General features: G+C 37.2%; 2 protein-coding genes across 2 annotated transcripts; one reads left to right on the forward strand and one right to left on the reverse strand.

Moving 5' to 3' along the window:
- Window positions 1-2,573: 2,573 nt before the first annotated feature.
- On the reverse strand, window positions 2,574-8,002 carry LOC149408041 (G-type lectin S-receptor-like serine/threonine-protein kinase At4g03230). The gene is made up of 8 exons (XM_089616168.1): window positions 6,278-8,002; window positions 5,301-5,810; window positions 5,078-5,230; window positions 4,794-5,005; window positions 4,514-4,724; window positions 4,035-4,272; window positions 3,801-3,954; window positions 2,574-3,337 (listed from the first exon to the last, which is right to left on the reverse strand). The coding sequence occupies exons 1-8, from the start codon at window positions 7,563-7,565 to the stop codon at window positions 3,038-3,040; spliced, it is 3,066 nt and encodes a 1,021-aa protein (XP_089472294.1). The 5' UTR covers window positions 7,566-8,002; the 3' UTR covers window positions 2,574-3,037.
- Window positions 8,003-12,446: 4,444 nt separating this feature from the next.
- LOC149408042 (uncharacterized) lies at window positions 12,447-13,130 on the forward strand. Its single transcript, XM_089623405.1, has one exon. It carries the CDS (start codon window positions 12,447-12,449, stop codon window positions 13,128-13,130), a length of 684 nt encoding a protein of 227 aa, XP_089479531.1.
- The last annotated feature ends 10,596 nt before the right edge of the window (window positions 13,131-23,726 follow it).

The following is a 23,726-nucleotide window of genomic DNA, read 5'->3' on the forward strand; positions in this document are numbered from 1 at the left end:
TCGTAGAAGGGGTTGCAACGGTTGAAGAAGTGTCGCCGATTCCGTGAAATTCAACCTATACGTGAGACAAGTTAACAAATGAGTGTGATCAATATTAAGTATGAATTAACCTACAAATTTATTACCTCATTGAAGTTGATTCCTCTCATGGCGGCATCCTGAACAAGTCCGATAGACTTCCACCGACGCATTATTGGCCGAGCTGTGGTGGAGACTTTCTCACAAACCCCTATGTTCGTCAGGAAAGGAAGACACTCGTACCCCCAAACCTGAAGCGGCTCGACGAATCCGGGGAGATGGAGCTTCCTTTTTTTTTACCTTGCTCCATTGGCTCGCCACCCTTCTCCACAAACTTCCGGACTTCGCCGAGAAGGTAGTTCCACACCACGTTGCCCCATGGATGGCGACCGAATGTGTCCGTGTCCTCCACCGCCTTAATGAGCTCTAAGCATGGTGTCCTGTTCTTCGCATCGTCCGCCAGGAGGACATTCAAGACGAAGTAAATTTTCAGGTAATTTACCTGAACTTCTGTCGGCCAATCTACGCTCGCCTCCAAGAATTGGTTGACCAAGTTCCGACTCAAATACTTCCCCGGGAAGAATTTTTTGAAGAGGCTGTCATTAGAAACAACCCCCTCGAACTTGAATTCCTCGTAGTCATCGACGACTTTGAGGAATGTGATCTCCTGGAACTCTCTCTTCGTGAACTCCCGGACTTGGCCTCCAATCTCAATTAGAAGCCCGTCAGTGGTTTCTCCGTCGAAGCTCCCGGTCCTCAACACCAAGTGGCTTATAATCGCCGATGACCACATTATTTTGGGTTGCCCCACGAACTGCCCAAAACATGATTGGGCGAAACCAGCTTGCGTTTCGGCGCTGCGGCCGAGTAAGAGAGCCAGGAAATTTTCCAATCCCCCGTGGAAGTTAAAGGAAAATCCTTCAACGTTGGACTCCGGTATAAACCGTCTCCACTCCTACACATATGAGTCAATGACATTATTAATGAAACCATTATGCTTGAGTTCGTGACAGATGTGTCACGGACTCACCCACTTCGTGACAGATGTGTCACGGACTCGCTGACTTCGTGACACATCTGTCACGAAGTCATCGAGTCCGTGACACATCTGTCACGAACCAGGATCAAAATGAGTTTCTGACACTCACCTTTCGGGAAATAACAGTGGTAGGACTCTCCAAGGCGGTCGCAACGCCCGAGGACTCAGCCTTGTTTTTTTGCTATATCAAACACAAAACAAAATCAAATAACCATACATTGCTCTAATTAAGTCACTTCATTTTTATTCTATACCTTCTTTATCTTTGTTGGTGCGACGATGAACGCGTCGTCATCGTTGGAACGCTTGGACGGCGAAATTATTTTCCTTTTCGAAGCCGTCCTAGGACTTCTTCGAACGTTTGAGGCCTCCTCGACCTTGGTTCCTTTAGACTTCGTCATTGAATATAAAACCTAAAACAAATCAAGTCACCAATTTTCAACAACAATCGCAATACCAGTTAACCATAACAACAATCACACAAAAAATCGCAATACCAGTTAACCATAACAACAATCTCAAAAAAATCGCAACATTCATTATCAGATAACAACAATCTACACAATCATCTTAAATAAATCAACCATAACAACAATCTCAATGGAAAAAAGGAAAACGAGACTTACCTTGAGCGAGAAACCCTAAATCGCGATCGGGGGAGAGAGAGCGAGAAACTGAGATCTTGGGTTGAGCGAAATCGTGGGCTGGGTTGAGCGTGGAGGTTGAGCGACCGAGTGAGAAGAAGAAGATGAAGATGAAGAGGTGTGTGCCTTGAGCGAGAAACCCTAAATCGCGATCGGGGGAGAGAGAGCGAGAAATCGAGATCTTGGGTTGAGCGAAATCGTGGGTTTTGTTGAGCGAAATCGTGGGTGGGGTTGAGCATGGAGGTTGAGCGACCAAGTGAGAAGAAGAAGATGAAGATGAAGAGGTGTGCAAGAGATAGAGCGAGAAGAGAGGCTAGAGAGCGAGGAGAGGCGCGACAGAGAGAGAGAGAGAGCGTGAAGATGGGTTGGGTTGACCGAAATCGTGGGTTTGGTTGAGGGAAATCGTGGGTTGGGTTGAGCGTGGAGGTTGAGCGACCGAGTGAGAAGAAGAAGAAGAAGATGAAGAGGTGTGTGTGGAAAGTTTTGAGAAAAAAAAAGAGGGAATTGGCTTTGGAATGGTTTTTTTTCGTTTAAATGAGTTTTAAGGGTATAATAGTCTTTACCCAGTGGTCTAGGTACTACATGTGTCAAATTTTTCATTTTGGGCTATATTTGGTAAGGGACATTCATATAGTATTATTTGTGTCAATCCCCCTAAATTCTGGTAGCAAGACCATAAGCTATTTGCATGATATTTATTATAAATAAATGTAATGTAAAATACCAATAAATTTATTATATTTTATATCGCTACGAATTTACAGGAGAGTTAAACACATACTTATTTAGTCTCTTTACGTTAAAAAAAAAAAAAAAAGCATAACTATCTGATAATAAAAAAAAAATTCTCATATTAAGACAAGACGCGGGTCTGTCATAAGAAAGCTACGCATTTATTATATTTTGAACAGTTGAGGGGTAATAATAAGACTTTTAATAGTGAGTTTACAAAATGAACGTAGTAGCCAAAATACAACTTTGACCTATGTGGCAAGAGCTTTATACGACAAGAGTCACAAGACAGAAACTTAGTTACGAAAACTGTCGCTGTTAGAATTCTCACCAAACCAATCGAGTTTGGGAATATGGCCTACACTGTCAGATACTCGCGGAGGCTCGAGAAAACTCTTATCGACCGGCTCTAGATTGACGTAGATGACTCAAGCTACACGGTGTCTAATTCTGCAATATAACGGCTGTACATTTTATTATTTTCGGTTTTTCAAGTACGGAAGTCATCAATCCACAATCAAGCAATCATTACACAAACTGTCACGACGAGACTTGTGACTGAAAATGGAAACCAAAAGTGGGGAGATCAAGTTGAAAGCGCTGACTATCGACCATGTTCTAGAGTGACCGTTATTTCAGCCCGTGTATCAGCAGAAGAAGAAGTTGAACCAATGGTGGCTCCAGTTTTGAGGACAAAAGCCGGCTGTAGAGGATCCGGAACATTTGCCGAGTCGCTGTCGAGCATTGTCACCACCGTTGACATCGTTGGCCGTTCGTTCGGGTCTTCTTGAACGCATAACAGTGCAATTTTTACACACTTCAAAAATTGCTCACTGTTGCAGTTCTCGGTCATGGCGGGGTCCACTAACTCCGGTACTTTGCTCTCCGTCCAAACCCGCCACGCCTGTGCAAATATTTAAATTAACTTTGATGCCAATGGCAACGGGTTTTACAAGAAAAAACAGTTATCAAATTATTAATTTTGCGGAGAGTCTAGTTCTTTTCATAAAAATACTACAGAATTTTAATCGAATTTGAGAACTAAACAACTTAAAACTGATTTATAAACTTCAATAACTGGTTTATAATTTAAAAGGTTTTATATAAGAACACAATCTTATATTACCTGTCCAAAAATGCTCAAGTTTTATTTAGTATTTTCATGGCTTAGTTAATAAAAAACAATTAGGGAAAGATGGACTTCTCATTAAGTCTGGGGAATGTTAAGATATCAATAGTTTTGACTATTTTTTCAAAAAATAAAATTAATCAGAAGCAACTAACAAACAAAGACACGTAATAATTTAGTGACTTATGCAAAAAAAAATATTCTTCTTTTTTATTTCAGTTATGAAAGGTAAACTTACATAGCCTAGGAGACTAAGAGGCCGTCCCGATAATTGAACAAGTCTTGTGTTCCTTTTTCCGCTGATTATCTCGAGCAAAACAACGCCAAAGCTAAAAACGTCAGATTTGACAGAGAACAGTCCTTCGAGTGCATACTCAGGAGACATGTATCCGCTGTGGACATCATGGGTAATTGTCATGAACTATGAAGGAAACGCCAAATTGAAATATGTTTTTGTCTACACAGGACTTACTAAGTTCCAACCACTCTCTGTGTGTTTGCCTCTGTTTGCTTGCCTCCAAATATTCTCGCCAAACCGAAGTCGGATATCTTTGGCTCCATCTCTCGGTCAAGAAGAATATTGCTTGTTTTCAAATCTCTATGAATAATCCTCAGTCTCGAATCCTGGTGAAGATAGAGAAGCCCGCGAGCGATCCCGAGGATGATTTTAAACCGCTTTTCCCAATCCAACATCTTACTTTGCTCTTGATCTATCAAAATCAAATTATAGTTTTAGACTGGATTTTATGTCCCATTTTTGTATTCTTTTGTGTCTCTTCCAATTAAATTATGACACAAAATATCATAATAATGTCATTAAAAAATGTGATGATGTGTCATACTTCAATTGGATTAGCACAAATAAGACACAAAAGACAAAGGATCGCATTCGTGTTTCCAAAGTAATCTAAATCAGAGAAAAGAACATATGAAGATACCAACCATACATACCAAAGATAAAGGAGTCTAAACTCCTATTGGGCATGTACTCGTAGAGTAAAATCTTTTCGCCTCCTTTAATGCAATATCCCCGGAGTCTAACAAGGTTGCGGTGTTGGAGTTTGGCAATCAAAACCACCTCATTCTTGAATTCTTCTAATCCTTGCCCCGAAACACTAGAGAGTCTTTTGACGGCCATTTCATGACCGCCTTGAAATGTAGCCTATAATCCACGTATAAATGTTAATTAACAGATTATAAATCGTTTAAACAAATATAGTTCTTGTATGACCTTGTAAACTGGGCCATAGCCACCCTGTCCGAGTTTGTTATAATCCGAGAAACCATCGGTTGCGGCGATAATGGAATCGAAATCGAAAAACGGAACATCTATCCCTTCTTCGTCCTCTTCCTCAAATTCGCCGGAATTCATGTAATGTTTTATCCGCTTTTGAGTGTCTAACTTGAGCAAGTCTTTACTTCTTTGATCGGATCTCATTTTCTCTGGAGTTAAAAGAAAAATATTATCATGGAGTTTTAGTACTGCACTAAAAAATAATCAGCCATAGTACTCACCTTGTTTCTTCAATTTTTTTCTTATCCAAATGATGAACCATATAGAAGCACAAAGGAGAGCAAGAGCACTTATACTTGTTAACACAATAATAAAAGGGAATGCTTTACTCTTGCCTCGAGGCAAAGCCTCTAAGGGTTGATGGTCCTCTACTTCTGCATACATCAGAACAAAAGATCAGAACAGAGTTCAGAACAATGCTTTTCTGATTTAGATAATCATCACCTTGAAATTGCGTGCAATTTAAACCAAGGCCGTTCCAAAAGTAGCCCTTTTTGCAGAGACACCTGTTTTTACCAAGACCACAAGTAGTGTTTGGCCATTCCTTGCAGTCTGATTCTGAACTACATATCGGTTCCGGTGGCGGGTCCCACTGAATTTCAACCTCGAGTGTCGTTTGAGACAAGTCTCGGATCCGAAAGCTCGAGCCCCATGGCCTGGTGTAGCACCAATCAGTAACGCTGAATGGCGAGGGCCGGCCGAGCCGCAAAACTTGGTTTCGGAAACCCCTGGCCTTGCAATCACGGAAAGTATTATTGACTTGGATGACAAATTTACGCTCGTCAGGATTGATGCTGACAACTTTGTAGTCTCCGTCGAGCGCCTTGAAAGTAACAATGTCACCAAGACTATTGCACCTGAAATTTGAGTAGTTCGGGTCACCGCAATTGGGTCCCGTGCTCAATGGATAAGGGATCGCGTTTGTGCCGCAAGGCTTACAGTTATTTGTTGAGCCTGTATCAAAGTAGATAGATGTTTCACACCAAAAACAAACAAATAAATAAAACCATATAATTAGTCAAAAGGATTTTGGGCCAAAGCAAAGGATGTTTCACACAAATTTTCGCCTAAGCTACCTTACACATATCGACCTGTCACATTATTTGTGAGGGCCATTTCGAGAATTTTACATTTGTATTGTGCTCGCCTTTGTTTACTTTATTTTCTTTATATAGCGTATTAGAGGTTTGTACTCAAAATTTCTCAATGTTGATAATAGTAAAATATGCAATGGAAAAGTGAACGTAGCTCTCGCATCGAGAAGAAACCACTGTAAATCTTTGTGTTATCAATAGTTTTCTGGTTGGGTTGGATTAGGGGCTCTATTCTTACAGACCAACATCATTAAATTCCTCTGGAAAACACCATCTGCAGGTTTTAGAATTCCATTCAAGATTATCATTCGATAATAGAGCACGTACCTAAATCTGCGATGGCTACTCGGATAGAGAGGTTACGGCCACCAATGTAGCCATCTTGTAAATCATATAGCGCTGCATCCCATATTGAGCACGTGGTGTTATGAAAGCTTGATTTATCTCTAGTTACTAGTCTCTCTTCAAATGCTTGAAAAGAATACGCAGTGCACCGGGTAATTTCGACGCACTTCTTCCTGCACTCTGTCTCATTGCTAACCGGGGACTCCGTTGAATCTGTCGTCCCCACATTCATCAGCGTCACGTTCAAGAATGTGTTCCCGTTCTGTTCCTCTCCTATTCTTCTACACCCGCCGACGAAGTCGCCAGAATCCCAATGCACCGGGTAGGCCGGCTTGAATCCCGGCAAACACTTGCACCGCTGCGTGCTGTGAGCGTTGCAGCTTCCAAAGTCACCGCAGGCCTTGTCGATGCTGCATTCATTTGCTGGCTCAATCCATATCGATTCCATGTGGTCGTCCTTCAACTCCTCGTATGCAATTCTTCCATCGAACCTCATAACCAGCCTTTTACCGCTGTAATCTCTGCCTATCGTGCTACGACGAATTGTGTTTGGGGGATTCTTACGCTTCGTAATCGAGAAATTATGAGGTGCAGAGGAATTTGATAACATGTAAGGTATCGCATCTGGCATCGTATTTGAGCTAGCGAGCTTACCTCCACTTTTCCAATAGGTTGCTGATTTGTTTAGGATGATATACTGTACTCCGCGTACTTCATCATCTATCTTGAAACTAAAATTCCCAGGGGCCGGATTGTGTGGTTCTGTCCATGAAGTCAGCTCCGTGTTTGTTTCCATCTTCATACCCGGAAGAAAAGTATCGGTCAGGTTCTTAAAGCTCTCCCACACATAATCTCCCAATACAAGGTTCCCAGAATCCATGAGCTTTGCGGTCAAATTAGCTTCCGATCTTTCGATCCCCGTTGACCAGAGAGATTTGTCCTGAATTTCGTCCCAAACTTCAAGATTACCGTTGTCGCTAATTCTGAAAACTCCATGGCTGGAGCTCGGAAGCGGATTCTCTCTGTTGGCGACCCAAACGACGGTCTGCGGAGAAGAAGTATACCATATCCCGACATATCGCTCACCAGACAAGCTTCCATTTGGGATGAAAAAGCCCAGCTCAAACACTTTTCTAGCTGAGACGAGAGTGTCTTCATTGTCCCTAACTGGGATACGTAGGTCAATAAAATCTCTGGCAACGCAACAGCATGGAAATATAGAGAGTAACAGTAGTCGCTGAATATTGAATATGTACAATCTATAATCCATGTTCTAAGAAAACTGTGTATGGGTATTCTGTTCCAACTGATAAAGCTGCAAGCCAAGTGTGATATATAAAATAAAAATAAAAACATGCGACGACGACTTCGTCAAATTCCAAAGTCTTCTCGACCAAAAGTGGCACCACTGTTATGTTACCTCTCATCAATGGCCTACCAAAAGTGACACTATTCATTTTCATTGCAATTATACATACCACGCACACATTTATATATGTATAGCTTTTAGGCTCAAAATGGTCCTTGAGTTTGTTTGAGCCATTTTGGTCTATAAAGTTTTTTTAGAACAAAAATGGTCCTCAATCTTTTGGCTTTTGGTGAATTAGTCCCTCCGGTCAAGTTAAAGGACGGAATTATCACGTAGCTCGCATGTGGGGATTAAAATGCAAAACATAATAACTTCCCAAAGCAAAAATAGCAGAAAATTTGGGTATTCGTAAAATTACCCTATTTCTCATCCACCATTGCCGGTCCTTGATCTTCGTAAACCACCGCAACAACACCCGAATGTAGATGACGTGGCATTTAATCGGAGGCTGGCAACGGGGAAGACAAAATTTTGCGGAGAAAACTCGGAGGAGGAAGAAGAGGGAAAGCTGTCACAGTAAAAGTTTCTTCTAAGAGCCCAGGGGACATATTTCAAATGGGAAGAGGAAATGGATAGGTATAGGATAGGAGGTAACTTGATTGCCCTCCATATTCTGTACATGGGCTTTCAGTTTTTTTTTCTCCGCGGTGAAACAAGACGAAGGCGATATAGGCAATACTCAAAACTCTTGTTTTTTTTTTTCCTTAAAATTCAGAACGAAAAAAAAAAGTAATTTACTTTATTCAGTTAAGCCCACGCGTGGGTATAACGTCGCATTTATCTCCATTAACTTGGCGGGAGAGGGATTAATTTCGCTGAAAAGAAAAAAGCTAAGGAGTATTTTGCTTCAAAGGAACCTTTAAGGATCAAAATGTCACAAACTCAATAGTTTGGGATCATCTCTCTCTCTCTCTCTCTCTCTCTCTTAAGTTTTACGTAAATTAAAATTGATTTATATTTGCATCCGAACAACACCTAGAATATCTTAGAAAAGAAATAGCCAACAAATGTTCATTTTTTTTTTTTTTTTTACTGAGCAAGTGGTAACATCACTCTCCTCCTAAAGGAAGGACGCGGGATCGAATCCCAGCCGGCGCAATGCCCACATTTAATTATTTCTGAGGTGTGTTTGTGTGGTTTTAGAAATAGATACTTATATTTCTCCGGCCCCCCATATTTGTAAATATTCGATCTTGTATCATTGGCTACTTATAAAACCATCTCTAAAAAAAAATGTTCTTTTTTTTGTTTTGGTTTTTGTTTTTGTTTTTTTTTTTTTTTTTCAGAACCAAATGTCGAGCTTGAAAGTTTGTTTTTTCATTTATTTTTGTGTGGCTCAAATATATGGGATATTAAAGGCTCTTTTTTGGATTTACTAGCTGGGGCCTGGGAGTAATTAACTAAACATTGAATATAAAAATATTCATTTTATATTTGATGGAAAAAAAAGAGTCTTCTATAACAGTAATCAAAATGAAACTATGAAATTTCGGAGTAACCATGATTTGAAAAATTGTGGATAAATAACACAATTTAAATTTGTTTCACGATTCTAACCCTGAACAAATCCTAGCACAATAATATATATATATATATATATATATATATATATATAACTAAACATTGACTATAAAAATATTCATTTTATATTTGATGGAAAAAAAGAGTCTTCTATAACCAAAATGAAACTATGAAATTTCGGAGTAACCATGATTTGAAAAATTGTGGATAAATAGCACAATTTAAATTTGTTTCACAATTCTAACCCTGAACAAATCCTAGCACAATAATATATATATATATATATATATATATATATATATATATATATTATCGTAAACAAAATAAAAAGACTTTTTAACACGTTTTTAATAGTTCCGTAAATCAAAAAACCACCGTCACTAGATGCAAGACCCAACTTGCAGTATTAAAAAAAATAAAAAAAAAAACCTTCATTCGCCATGTCTCTGTATACAAAAAATCATCAAAACAAATTTGCACGAAGAAGACAACAAGAGTTTAAGAGTTTTATCTTTTATGTAATGTAAGTGTATGGAATATAAGTTCTAAATATGTGATTTCCATGTTGAAAATATTAAGAAATAATATGTTAAATCGTTTTAATGAAAACAAAGAAACAAATTCAAAACAAAGTAAACAAATGGACGAATAAAATAATAATTAATTATAATTAACTATTATTAACAAATATTAATGAAAATTAACAAAATTTACCTTAATTTACAGTAACAAAATTAGGGCACGAAGATGAAGTAAGGATATCAGACCTTGAAGCCTAGGTAGACTAGGGAGGCTTTGTATAAATAACCTTATAATGAATTTTCTTTACATCATTAGCCTTTTAGGTAAACAATTTGCAAGATTAACTCTCCCCTTTAATGAAATAAATCAAATACCTATCATACCATTTTCTAAAAAAAATGTAAAATAAAAATAACAATCAGATCTCTTTATTATATTATTTTTTTATTTAAAAAAAACGAATTTGACCTAAAAAAAATATTTAGGTCATAAGCATTTCATCATCTCTAATGGAAACTACTCACCCTAATCTAATCCAACTTTTTTTTCCTTAGTCTTTCTTCTTCTTTAATGGAAATCTCACCATAATCATCATTTTCAACTTCAAAATTCGTGAGAAAGAACTCAAGGCTTCCATTGTTGAGTTCAACAAGAAGAAGAAATCAAACATTTGTAAGTTTATCTCAAATTTTTTACTTTAAATCTCTTATTTACGGAATATTTATATTACCAAGTAAGTATTTTGTAGTTGAGAGTTTAAAAATACTAAAAATGTATCAAGTGTGTGATTTATATTTTTTTTGGACTGAAAGCCTGAAAGTTTCGGAAGTTTTCGAGGAAAAACGAAGAGGTACGACCAGGTCAACTATTCTGGAAAATTTCTCAGTCGGCTTGGTCGACTTGGTTGAACCGGTTGATTTGGTCGACCTAGTCGATCCAAGAACTCATATTGTGAATTATTTTTTTTTATATTTTATTTGTAAAATCCATAAAATTTTTTTTATTGATCTTGTTGATATTTTTTGTACTCGGGTAGTGAAATTTTATATATTCTAGTTGCTAATAATTTTTGTTTTTGAAGGTTATGGCGGAGAGTGTTGTGTATTTTCAATATGATGGTGAATGGAGAAAAAAAGACGGAGAGTCATACGAATGGAGTTCAATGAATGAAGACTTAAAAAGTATGATATTAGACGACGTAAATAATGTTACATTCTCTTGTTTTGTTGAAAGAATACGTGAAAGGCTTCTTGTGAACACATCAACAAGGTTGAAGTTGAGCTATATATCTTTGATCTCAAAACCGGCGAGACCTAAGTATATTTTGGATGATATTGACGTCAAGTGTTATCTTTTAGACTGTTGTGCCGTATCTCATTGTCGAAGTGTGTTGTATGTCGAGCTTATTGAAGAGAGCGAACGTAACGAGGATGAAGCAAATGAAATGCACGAGAAGGAGATAGAAGAAGAAATTCGAGATGACTGTTTTGATGTTCACATTGAGGCTCCGATATCGTCCGATGTTCCTTTTACATCCATCCAAAAAGGTAATCTTCCAAGTGAGCCTACTTTTGAGCACACATCCGATCGAGATGATATGACCATACGTTCAAATATGGGTATTGAAATAGATCATTGTGAGATATTAGAAACCAATGATTGTTGTACGGCATACAACTATGAAGATGGTCTAAATGTTTTCGTCGGAGAAGAATTCAAGAGCAAAGAAGACGTTAAGAACTTGGTCATCGATGCCTCGCTAAAAGCTTGTTTCGATTTCAAAATTATAAAGTCGACGAAGACATTATTTGTGGTGAAGTGTGTAGTTGAGGATTGCGAATGGAAGTTGCGAGCGGCGATCGTCCCAAACTCTGGTAATTTATCTATCCGAACATACAATAATATACATTCATGTTCTTCTAATGCCGTGGATAAGAGAAACCGACAAGCGACTGCGAGTTTAGTAGCTGACATGTTGAGAAAAGAATACCCGGGTCAACTTGATACACCGGTTCCGAAGGCGATCATGAATACTATGAAGAATCGCGGGGTGACAATATCGTACCACAAAGCTTGGAGGGCTAAACAAATGGCAACAAGTGGTATTAGAGGTGCACCACACATGAGCTTTACGTTATTTCGCCGTTACTTGCACATGTTGAAAAAATTAAACTCCGGAACGGTCACACATTTGGTTGTAGACGATAATCAAGTGTTCAAGTATTTTTTTTCATGGCGTTGGGGGCATGCATTGAGGGTTTCAACGCAATGAGGAAGGTGATTGCCGTGGATGGTACTTTTTTGAAGACTAAGTACAGAGGTACAATGATTGTTGCCACAGCTCAAGATGGTAACTACCACCAATATCCTCTCGCATTCGCGGTTGTTGACTCGGAGAATAATGATTCATGAAGGTGGTTTATGACAAAACTACAAGAGATAATACCTGATGATGATGAGTTGGTCTTCATCTCAGATCGACATCAAAGTATACTCAAAGCAGTGGCCGAGGTCTACAAAAAGTCAACACATGGATTATGCGCATGGCATCTTTCTCAAAATATCAAGACACGGGTTAAGAGTAAAGCACGTGACGACCCTGAAGTTGATAAGGAAAAAAGAAAAAAAGGTAAGACATATCGTTCTGTAGCAACTAAGTTCATGGATATTGTCGAGTCAAACACAATATCAGAATTCAACCAACTCTACGGTGACTATAAAAGTAGGTATCCAAAAGCAATGGAATACCTTGAAAATAGTGTTGAAGTTGGAAAATGGGCTAGATGTTATTTTCCGGGTTCTCGTTACAACATCTTAAGTACAAATGGCGCCGAGTGCATCAATGGGGTGTTGAAGAAAGCAAGAGCGTATCCTTTGATACCTTTGGCCGATGCAATTGTGGAAAAAATTTCTGAATGGTTTAATAGGCATCGGAAGGAGTCATGTTTAGGATCTTCCCCTCAACTCTTCACTCCAGCGATTGAGAAGGAATTACATTCAAGATACAAGAAGTCGACGTTCTATGAAGTTCGAGAGTTGAACATGAGTACTCTTGAGTTCCACGTAACAGGAGAAGATGGTAGTTTTTTAGTGGATTTGGAGAAGAAAACTTGTACTTGTAAAGTTTTTGATATTGACAAAATTCCATGTGCACATGCCATAGCTGCTTTCTCCGGTGGTCCAAACAACATGTATACGCTATGCTCGAAGTATTACTTGAAAGAGTTATGGTCATTGGCTTATGTTCAGACAATCTACCCTGTTCCAGAATTGTCAGAGTGGATAGTCCCAGATGATGTGCAAGACGTAAAAGTCTATGCTCCAGAGTTCAAAGCCAAGCGTGGAAGACTCCAACAAATGAGATTTTCTTCAGTTGGAGAATACCGAAAGCGTAAGATTAGAAGTTTTGGCCAATCTAGTTGAAATTTGACATGATATTGCGTATTTCTTAATATTATGTTATTTATACTATTTTGTTTTATTTGAATGTTGAACTTAATTAAGTATTTCCATGATATTATATTTTCTACTTATTTATTATTGTTTAGTCTTTAGTTTTAAATTTTGAAAATATTTGATTAACCAGGTCGACTAGTGTTGAGTTGAACCTGTTTTCTAAATTTTGAATGAAAAACAAAGACAACCACAACCTAGTTTACGTGGTCGTCCAAACAGAGAGTGCACTAATCTAAATATTTGTTCGACCCGAACTACCAAAGATCGGTTGAATCAGTCGCCTAATAATGAACAAAAACTGGTTAATAATTACTAGTTTGACTGAGATGACTAAATATACGTCGAACTAGTCGTCCTAATAATGAACAAAGACTGGAGTATTTTTCATGCCAACGAGTTCAACTAGTTCGACATGTACAAGTGGTTAGGTTAGTAATAGAGTGGTTCAACTAGTTCAACGCGTCATAAATGGTTGTTCTGGTCGGACTAGTCTTATACTGACAACTAGTTGAGAGTCGTCCTAGTTGGCTTGTTCAAAATAACACAACTAATGTCTATTTGAACCAGTTGTCTCGGTCGACATATGAATTTACTAGTGAGTCTTAATAGTCAAACTTAATTAATCATTAATTAGTAATATAGCATAGTCTTCATTATGATGAGAAAAACTCATTAGTCATAGTTAATTTCTCAATTAACATAAAATTGATATTTCATCATGTAAGTATAACTTGAGAACTTGGCTAACTAGAGAATAGTCGACTAGTTGTTATAGATGGTCTTTCTGGTCGTACTAGTCGTCTATTGACAACTTGATGAAAGTTGTTCTAGTTGGCTGGTTCAAAATTAGACAACTAGTAATAGTTGAACTAGTTGCCTCGGTCTACTTATGAAACTACTAGTGAGTCTTTATAGTCAAACTTAATTAACCATTAATTGGTTTATAACTTGTCATTTTAAACAATTATTGAAGGTCTATGATCTTATAAAAATAAGTAATATAACTTGAACGATGATATTTGAAAAACATATGATCATTTATTTACATTATTGAAGTTCAATTTTTCAAACACTTATAATTTACTATAACAACTAGTAATATAACATAGTCTTCATGTGTTCAACGTGGGTGTAACTTCATGACGATGAAAAAAGCTCATTAGTCATATTTAATTTCTCAATTAACATAAAATTGATATTTCATCATGTAAATTAATCAAAATATAGATGTGATCATCTTAAAATATATAAGTATAACTTGAGAACTTGGCTAACTAGAGAATAGTCGACTAGTTGTTATAGACGGTCTTTCTGGTCGTACTAGTCGTCTATTGACAACTTGATGAAAGTCGTTCTAGTTGGCTAGTTCAAAATTAGACAACTAGTAATAGTTGAACTAGTTGCCTCGGTCAACTTATGAAACTATTAGTGAGTCTTTATAGTCAAACTCACTACTACAAACTGGGGCTTCCACAACGGTACAGAACCGTTGTGGAAAGCTTCCACAACGGTACAGAACCGTTGTGGAAAGCTTCCACAACGGTTCTGTACCGTTGTGGAATCCTCCCCTGTGGAATGTTTCCACAACGGTACTCGTCCCATTGTGGAAAAGTAATGATTCCACAACGGGACGAGTCCCGTTGTGGAAATGTCCATGATTTCACAACGGGACAGTCCCGTTGTGAAAAAAATTAGCAGATTTTAACACTTCGCCGCGGCAACGTGTATAGTTCGCCGCGGCGAATCTTTCCACAACGGTACAATCGTACCGTTGTGGAAAGTTTCGCCGTGGCGAAATATACACGTTGCCGCGGCGAAATTGTTCCTGAGAGTTATTTTTACAGTTTTCTAATTAAAAAAAACCTGAAATGAAATTATATATTCAAAACCAAATATCCATAACATCCAAAACATATCCATTACATCCAAAACCAAATATATATCCAAAAACAACCAAAACAAATATATATATATATATATATATATATATATCATCCAAAATCAAACTAATATTATCATTCTATAAAAGTTTTTACGTAAAATACCCACTCCTCTTGAACGTTTTCTAAGTTATCCGGTGTATATGACTTCTTCAATTGTACGTAAAGTTTGGTTGACGTTACTTCGGGCTCCTTGGTTGTCAAGCTTGAAATCCGAAAAAAAATCCTTAACGCACAACAACAAAAAACATTAGAAAACAAATATTCGCGTAAATGAAATACTTCAAATAACATGTACTTAATTTACCTTTTTATCAACTTCCTTGGTTGTAGTAGACATAATCTATGAAAAAACAAAAATAAATATAATCTCAATTCAAACCAATTCCAATACAAACTCAAACCGAAATTCAATTTCAATTCAAACTAATTCCGACATAAACTTAAACCGAAATTCAATTTCAATTCAAAACAATTCCAACACAAACTCAAACCGAAATTCAATTTCAATTCAAACTAATTCCGACATAAACTTAAACCGAAATTCAATTTCAATTCAAAACAATTCCAACACAAACTCAAACCGAAATTCAATCTAATATTCTAATTCGAATCCAACATAAACTCAAACCAAAATTCAATTCCACACTCATTTTCTACATAAATATCAAATTCAATATTCAATTTCAATATAATTTAGACACAAATAAACAATTCTAACTTAATTTCAACATAAAAATACAAATTAAATAAAAAAAAGACTTACCCGGAGTGAAGACGATGAGCATGGGGCGTGGTGAGTCAATGAAGTTGTCGAAGATGTGGGTTGTGGTCAGAGGCAAGGTTTTTTTATTGTCTACTACAACAACAAAAAAACATTAGAAAACAAATATTCGTGTAAATGAAATACTTCAAATAACATGTAATTAATTTACCTTTTTATCATCTTTCTTGGTTGTAGTAGACATAATCTATGAAAAAACAAAATTAAACATAATCTCAATTCAAACCAATTCCAATACGAACTCAAACCGAAATTCAATTTCAATTCAAACTAATTCCGACATAAACTTAAACCGAAATTCAATTTCAATTCAAAACAATTCTAACACAAACTAAAACCGAAATTCAATCTAATATTCTAACTCAATTCCAACTCAAACTCAAGGTAATCAAATATTCTAACTCAAATCCAACATAAACTCAAATTAAAATTCAATTCCAAACTCATTTTCTACATAAATATCAAATTGAATATTCAATATCTATATAATTTAGACACAAATAAACAATTCTAACCTAATTTCAACATAAAAATACAAATTAAATAAAAAAAAATACTTACTTGGAGTGAAGACGACGAGCATGGGGCGTGGTGAGTCAATGAAGTTGTCGGAGATGTGGGTTGTGGTCGGAGGCAAGGTTTGTGGGTTTGTGTGGGGGTGGGTCGGAATGTTTGGTGGGTTTGGTGGGTTTGGAAGAAGGAGAGGCGGAGAAGAAGAAGGAGGGCGGAGAAGAAGAAGGGGGCGGAGAAGAAAATGGAGGACGGGGGAGAAGAAATGGGCGGAGAAGAAAAAGGAGGCCGGGGAAGAAGAAGAAGGGCGGAGAAGAAGGAGAGGGTTGCGGGGAAGAAGAAGGGCGGGGAAAAAAAGGTGAGAAGAAGAGAAGGGCGGAGGAAGAAGAGAGAAGAGAGAGAGAGGGCGGCGGAGGAAGAAGGAGGGGCGGCGAGTGGGCGTGGGTTGGAGAGAGAGAGAGAGATAGTGGGGTTGGGTCGGGGAGACAGAGAGAGAGAGAGAGAGAGAGAGAGAGAGAGAGAGAGAGAGAGAGAGAGAAGAAGAAGAAGAGAATGAAATTTCTGAAATTTTTGAAAAAAAAATCGAGAGGGAAGTTCTTAAGTTCCAGTCTGCGACATTTCGCCGCGGCCAAATATATACGTGGCCGCGGCCAAATGTTTCCACAACGGGTTATTGTACCGTTGTGGAAACGTTTCGCCGCGGCGAAATGTTTGGTTTTACAGTTCTCCCACAACGGTACACTGTACCGTTGTGGAAGAGTTTGGCCGCGGCGAGTTTATGCCTTGGCCGCGGCGAGATTCAACAACGGGTCACCATCCCGTTGTTTAAACCTTAATTTTTTTTAATTCCACAACGGGACAGTTGTCCCATTGTGGAATCATCAAGATTCCACAACGGGACAGTTGTCCCGTTGTGGAAACATCAAGATTCCACAACGGGACTCTTGTCCCGTTGTGGAAACGTCATGATTCCACAACGGGACAGCGTATCGTTGTGGAATATCCGTTGTGGAATCTAACATTTGTAGTAGTGACTTAATCAACCATGAATTGATTTATAACTTGTCATTTTAAACAATTATTGAAGGTCTAAGATCTTATAAAAATAAGTAATATAACTTGAACGATGATATTTGAAAAACATATGATCATTTATTTACATTATTGAAGTTCAATTTTTCAAACACTTATAATTTACTATAACAACTAGTAATATAACATAGTCTTCATGTGTTCAACGTGGGTGTAACTTCATGACGATGAAAAAAACCACGATATCATGTATGTGCGGTCCTTCATCCCCATCTTTTACCGCGAGAAAGCTTTTTATATCCTATTAATTACATATTTTATTACAAAAATAAGTAAAGAAAAATCAATTAACGTCGATATTGTATTTGAAAAAATTCATACAATAAACGCTAACCTTTGTGTCTCCGAGTGCTCTTAAGACTTGTTCCAATGGAGGAGATTTTTTTTTCTCACACATCCATCGACAAATTTTAGGCTCAAAATCTGAGACCTCATCTCTAAGCTGTAACAATTCTGGAGAAAGTGATGGAATGCACTCAAAAGGCAATAACTACATAAAAAAATATATTATTATATAATAGGATCCAATAAATTATCCACATAGCAAATATATAAACATTAATTTTTTAATGAAACTTACTGTGAGTGGGAGAATGAAACCTGGTAAATTGCATGTAGCTTGCTCGGCTTTATTGTCAAAAACCGCAGACGATTTACCCTCCAAGTCTATCCTATGTAGATTGTCCATCAAATAGAAAAAAGAAAATGTGCCCCAAGGAAACTTTAAACAAAAATCCAAATCATCAACCATTCTCAAAATACCATCACCAATGTGGGCGCTATCTTTTTCCGGGTGCGCCAAAACTGAAGAGATGAAAAGCAAGACCGTCATCTTCTTTTTTTCCAGTTGTAGTGCCGTGGCCCTCTTTTTTCTTGCAGCAGCACTTAGCTTCTTTTTTGGACTTTGACCTTCTTCAGAAAAATCACTCAACTCTAACAATCTATCCCTCACATCCCTATACGAAATTACCTTCTTTTTCTCAAAATGCTTCTCCCTAAACGAGTTAGTACCGATCTTTTTCCATCCTTCGGGATATTTTGAACACGGTAAACCCGATATCAACGAATACTCGATCATAGAAAATCGAATTAGTTTACCGTTCACAAGAAACCATACTTCCATTTCCTTTTTTGATTGTATTCGACGATATAACATCATCCGCAATGGCGTCAAATTCATGTCCAAGTATGTGGGGACTTCAATCAAGTGCCCAAATTGAGTCTCTTTGAACCAATCTCCTTCAGTCTTCTCTTTATCATAAACTGTTTCGAAAACTTTAACGAACTCCTTCAATCGGCATTTAGTTGATAATTTACACTTGAAGTTCATCCTCTCTGGAATCAATCTCCATTTGGGCCGAGGAGCATAAAAAACCTACAAAAATACACCTAATGTTTTTTATTTGCAAAAAAAAAAGAAAAAAAATTAGTACAGTAAAATTGGATGAAAAAGTTACCAAATTTGTATCGTCACGAGTGCCATCTCCTTCTCCATCTTGCAATGTTCGATCATTTTGCTTCTGATCTATCTCCGTTTCTTCTGATCTATCTCCAGATTCCATATTGCTTCTAGCAAAAAAAAAAAATAATGATAAACTTGCTTTTTAGTCTACTAGGTCGGCATAATTTGTGGTTAACCTCTATAATTTCGTCTATAACAACTAGTCGACTATTCTCTAGTTAGCCAAGTTCTCAAGTTATACTTACAGGATCTAGACTTCCTTCCCATAAACAAAACTCCTCCAAATTTTCATGTTATTCTATTATTCAGCCTAACCATTACTGGTTTGCGATTTCCGCATGATATTAGAAAGCAGATACAAAAAGTTACAGCTGTTTTGACTTTGCGGTTGTATAGAGTTCTTATAAAGTCTCTTTAGTCACTTTTTAAAAAATGAAAAACTTGTAACCATTCTTTCAAGTCAACATACAGCTTATTGGTCTATTTCTTCTCAAGTCAAAACCACGAGTCATTTTATTTTGATATTTATGAAGCCATCTCTTGCTCGAGTGAGAATTTATGATTCAAACCCTTTGCTTATATTTTAGAAAACAGGAAAAAGAGGCAAAAAGTTTCGAACTTTGCGGCGTATTGAGTTCTTTAAACTTTCAAGTCTCTCTTGTCAGTTTTTGAAAAAATTCTCGTAACTATTCCTTCAAGTAAACATACAAGCACGACTTATTGGTCTACTTTCTCAAGTCAAAATAATGAGTTAGTCTCGGTGAAACGGTGGTAGAAATCACAGAAGCAAAAAAATTCGACCTTTGACTGGTCGAAATGGGACTAATACCTGAAGCTCACAAAAAGCAAGTATTTAGCCTAAGTATTATGTTTCATCTCACAAAAGGAGCTCAAAAACTAAGCATTTTTACTTCTCAAACAACAATAACTGCAGGAGAAATAGAAACAACATCAACCATCAAAACCGACCCAAATTTCATAATCCAATCCCTAGAACTCAGATTCAGATTTTAATAGAGGAAAATTTTGAATCCCGAACCTTATTATTGAAGAACTTGATCATCCGACGACGACCACCCAATCCTTTCCGACACTCGAGACAGTCGTCCTCCGTGCGTCCAACTTCCGGCCGCTACTTGCGCTGCTCCCTCTTCCTTGTTCTTCGCCCGACCGCGCGCCTCTCCTCGTCAAAACCTCGCTCTTCTTCTTCCTCGGCCGCCCCTTCTTCCTCTGCACGACTTCGCGACCACACTCAAGCTCGGTGTTTCTCTCTCTCCGTCTTTTTGGTTTTCCGGCCTCCCTTTCCCCTCTTTTCGCTTCTTCTCTCTTTCTCTCTTTTTTTTTCTTTTTTATTTTTTTTTTTATTTTTCGCGTGTTCTTGGGTTCCTGGTTAAAATAGGTTTAAAAGAGGAACATATGGATACGGCGGGATGGGAGAGCTGTACTAAAAAACCCAGTAGAAAAATAAAGGATAGTTTAGTCTTTTTATGTCTTTTGGAATTTAAATCGAATAAATTTAATTGTAAAAGGAAATGGGCTTTATAACCGGTCCTTATACGCAAAGAGCAGTAAGGAGAAGGTTATTGGTGCAAAATGTTCGTAGACTAGTCATTTGCTATAGAGATGAGCAAAGACCCACCAGAAGAATTCCATGAAGCCGAGGTCCATGGTCTTGTAACCGTTTCGAAAATCGTCCATCTTCCGATGTGAGTGACGACGGCCTCCCTCTCCGATGGCATTCCCTTCGAAGCCCACCCAAACCAACATCGACTAGACAAGCGATCTCCGATTGTCCTTCCCTTCAAAACCCAACTATAGCAGCGTCGACGAGCCTGGGATCTCCACTTGGCCTTCCCTTTGAAACCATTCAAACCACTGTAGATTCGATCAATGACACACAAAAAACCCAGTCAATCAGGAAAGCGCCGTGAGGATGAGAAGAATAAAAATAAAGAGGAGGAAAGGAAGAGCTTCCCTTTCATGAGGGCGAGAACAACTAAAATTTTGGGCTAGATTTTCGAAATTGTGGAGAACGAGGAAAAGTGTAACAAGAGATCTGTTTTTTTTACTGAATAAAAGATTTGTTATGTTTCAAGCAATGTTTGAAATGCCGACGGCCGATAATGTGCCGATGGTATCAAAATCGAAAATTGCGGAGGCCGATGGAAATTACGATGGAAATAATGTGGAAATTTGAAAAAAAAAATTCGACGGAAATTGCGGTGGCCGGTGGAAATTGCGATAAAATACGGAAATGCCGACGAAAATTATGTTGTGAAATTTATTTTTAATTTATATATATATAGTCTAAATTTAAACCTAAAACAAAATAATGAAGCAATAGATTTAAAAGTGTCTAATATATCTATTAAAAATAAATACATGAGACTAGTATACATTATTTCTAACGGAAGTGAAGCAGGTGTACTAACAATTGTAAAGCCATTTTTAAATGTACAAAACGGCAAAATAAATAGGGAAAATAACACATTTATACCCTGTGTTTTAGTGAAATGTCGAGTTTAACCCTCGGTTTTCAAAAATGTCGAGTTCATACCCTCTGTTTAACTATAATGACGAAATTATACCATCTGTTTAACTAAAATGACGAAATTATACCCTGAAATAGACAACAGTGTCACAAATATTCTTTTTATTGGCTTTTCATTGACGTTGACTATAATATTTATAATATAAACACCAATTATCTTTATTCATTCGCGTCATATATGTAATTTATTTAAAAACTAAAAAATAAACAACAGTTTCTTAATCGTGAAGAACACAGAAAGAGGCAAAGAGGTAAACATCGATAGTTGATAGTCATCAAAATCGCATATTCGAACAGAGAATCCAAGATTTAGAGTTACAATTCGAACACGGAATGAAGTCATTTCTTAGGCGGTATGAGTTTTATTATTTAATTTCAATTTAATGCTATTTTTATTTCAAAATTGAGAATTTGGAAATTAGGGTACTGATTTAGATTTGATTCAATTTTTCTTATATAAGAGTTAATATCAATGAAAGGGAGATTTGTGACGCTGTTATTCATTTCAGGGTATAATTTCGTCATTTTAGTTAAACAGAGGGTATGAACTCGACATTTTTGAAAACTGAGGGTTAAACTCGACATTTCACTAAAACACAGGGTATAAATGTGTTATTTTCCCAAATAAATACACGAGACTATTTATTGGGCCCTTACCTCAAGCCCTCACCAAAGACCACAATTCTATGATTTTGGCCCACATCCCTTCTTCTCCGGCTGAGATTCTCAGCAGCCGTGACAAAAAAACAGAGACTGAAATACAATGAGAACAATGAAATACACTGGTGCAACGTTTTAGAAGTTCTAGCACCCACACCTCTTTCTTTTTTTCTTCCTTTTTCTGGCTCTTTGCAGATTTGTACGAAATTCAATGGGAACGATGGCGAACTTTCGCCGAAATCACCGAAATCAATTTGAATCTGCACTACGGTGATCGGCTTTTGGATGGCTTGACGGAAATGTCGTCGACCTCACGCGAATCATCTCTGCAACTCCGATCGAAACGCGACGACACGGATTTTTCCACCCAAAAACGACGACTTTTCGACGGCAACAAACAACGAAACGCGTACGTAGTCATAAACGTGCCGGCTTCCTCTGAGTAGCGCAATTTCGCCGTAATTTCTCCGGATATTCCCGAAATTTCAAAACTTCTTTCAAGGGAAAGAGAGAGATAGGTGAGAGAGAAAATGATTTTTTAAAACATAAAATATAATTAATTAATTAAATAAGGATGATACATATATTACAAATATACCACATCAGCTTGTTGGTTATATGTCTAATGCTTTTTAAATTATAGCTAGATTAAAATTCTCTTGAGATGGTCTAATTATTGTCAAATCTCAGAAAAGAAATACAATATAAAACTTGACCACCTTCATTTGTCGACTTGAAAGTTTCATGCTTTGTTGATAACGATTATAATACTCTAGCACAACATAAAAAGACTCATATACTCATTGATAACAATTAAATCGGAATCTGGACAAAGAATTATAATTAAGTATATGAGTCTTTTTATGTTGTGCTAGACTGGTCATATACTCATTGATAACATTTGAATTAATTATAATTAAGTACGTGGCTTATTTTAACATCATTTGGACAAAGAAAGTTGAATAAATATCAGTGTTATTACTTCGCATATTTGAGGTTACTGTATGACCCTTTAAAAAAAGTCAATATTATTTAACATGTTAATTCAATTGGAAATGATGCAGAGAGGCTCAGATGGGGCATCGACAAGTCCTCTTCATAGTATAACAGAAGCCGAGCAAGATCATCAAGCCTAGCTTAAAACTCATTACCTTCACGGCAGAAGATGCTCAATGGGTAATGTTCCCTTACAATGACCGTTGAGCCGATTTCTCGTCCCAACAATCTATATTAGATTGTTTCGAATTATCTTGTATATTTATTTATATGGATCGAGGGTCTCAAAATCCGATTATAAAGATTGAACCGGAATCCGAAAGAAATTAATAGACAATAAGAATAAAAAATATAAATGGGGCGAAATGAAGTTCCTTTTTATTGATAACTGAATAATACTCTACTAGAACAATAATATTCGAATGGAAATGAACAGAAAATAAGCTTCAGAAGACAATCTCGCAATCTCTCTCCCCAAAATCCTTTTTCTCTAAAGGAGGATGGAATGAGCTTTTATAGCCATCTTGCTGACTTTCCTTCATCTTCAGATCGATGCACGTGTATGTAC

This window comes from Urtica dioica, chromosome 1 (assembly GCF_054948205.1).
Source record: "Urtica dioica subsp. dioica isolate 48M chromosome 1, U.dioica_male_clone48M_v1_H2, whole genome shotgun sequence".
Taxonomy (NCBI): domain Eukaryota; kingdom Viridiplantae; phylum Streptophyta; class Magnoliopsida; order Rosales; family Urticaceae; genus Urtica; species Urtica dioica.

Bases quoted from the DNA above. Each gene is read 5' to 3' on its own strand.
- LOC149408041 (XM_089616168.1), bottom strand. From the start codon at position 7,565: ATGGATTATAGATTGTACATATTCAATATTCAGCGACTACTGTTACTC. The intron at 3,955-4,034 runs GTAAGTCCTGTG...TGATGTCCACAG, and splicing joins CAGAGAGTGGTTGGAACTTA to CGGATACATGTCTCCTGAGT. The intron at 3,338-3,800 runs GTAAGTTTACCT...ATATTTGCACAG, and splicing joins CTCTTAGTCTCCTAGGCTAT to GCGTGGCGGGTTTGGACGGA.
- LOC149408042 (XM_089623405.1), top strand. From the start codon at position 12,447: ATGGAATACCTTGAAAATAGTGTTGAAGTTGGAAAATGGGCTAGATGT.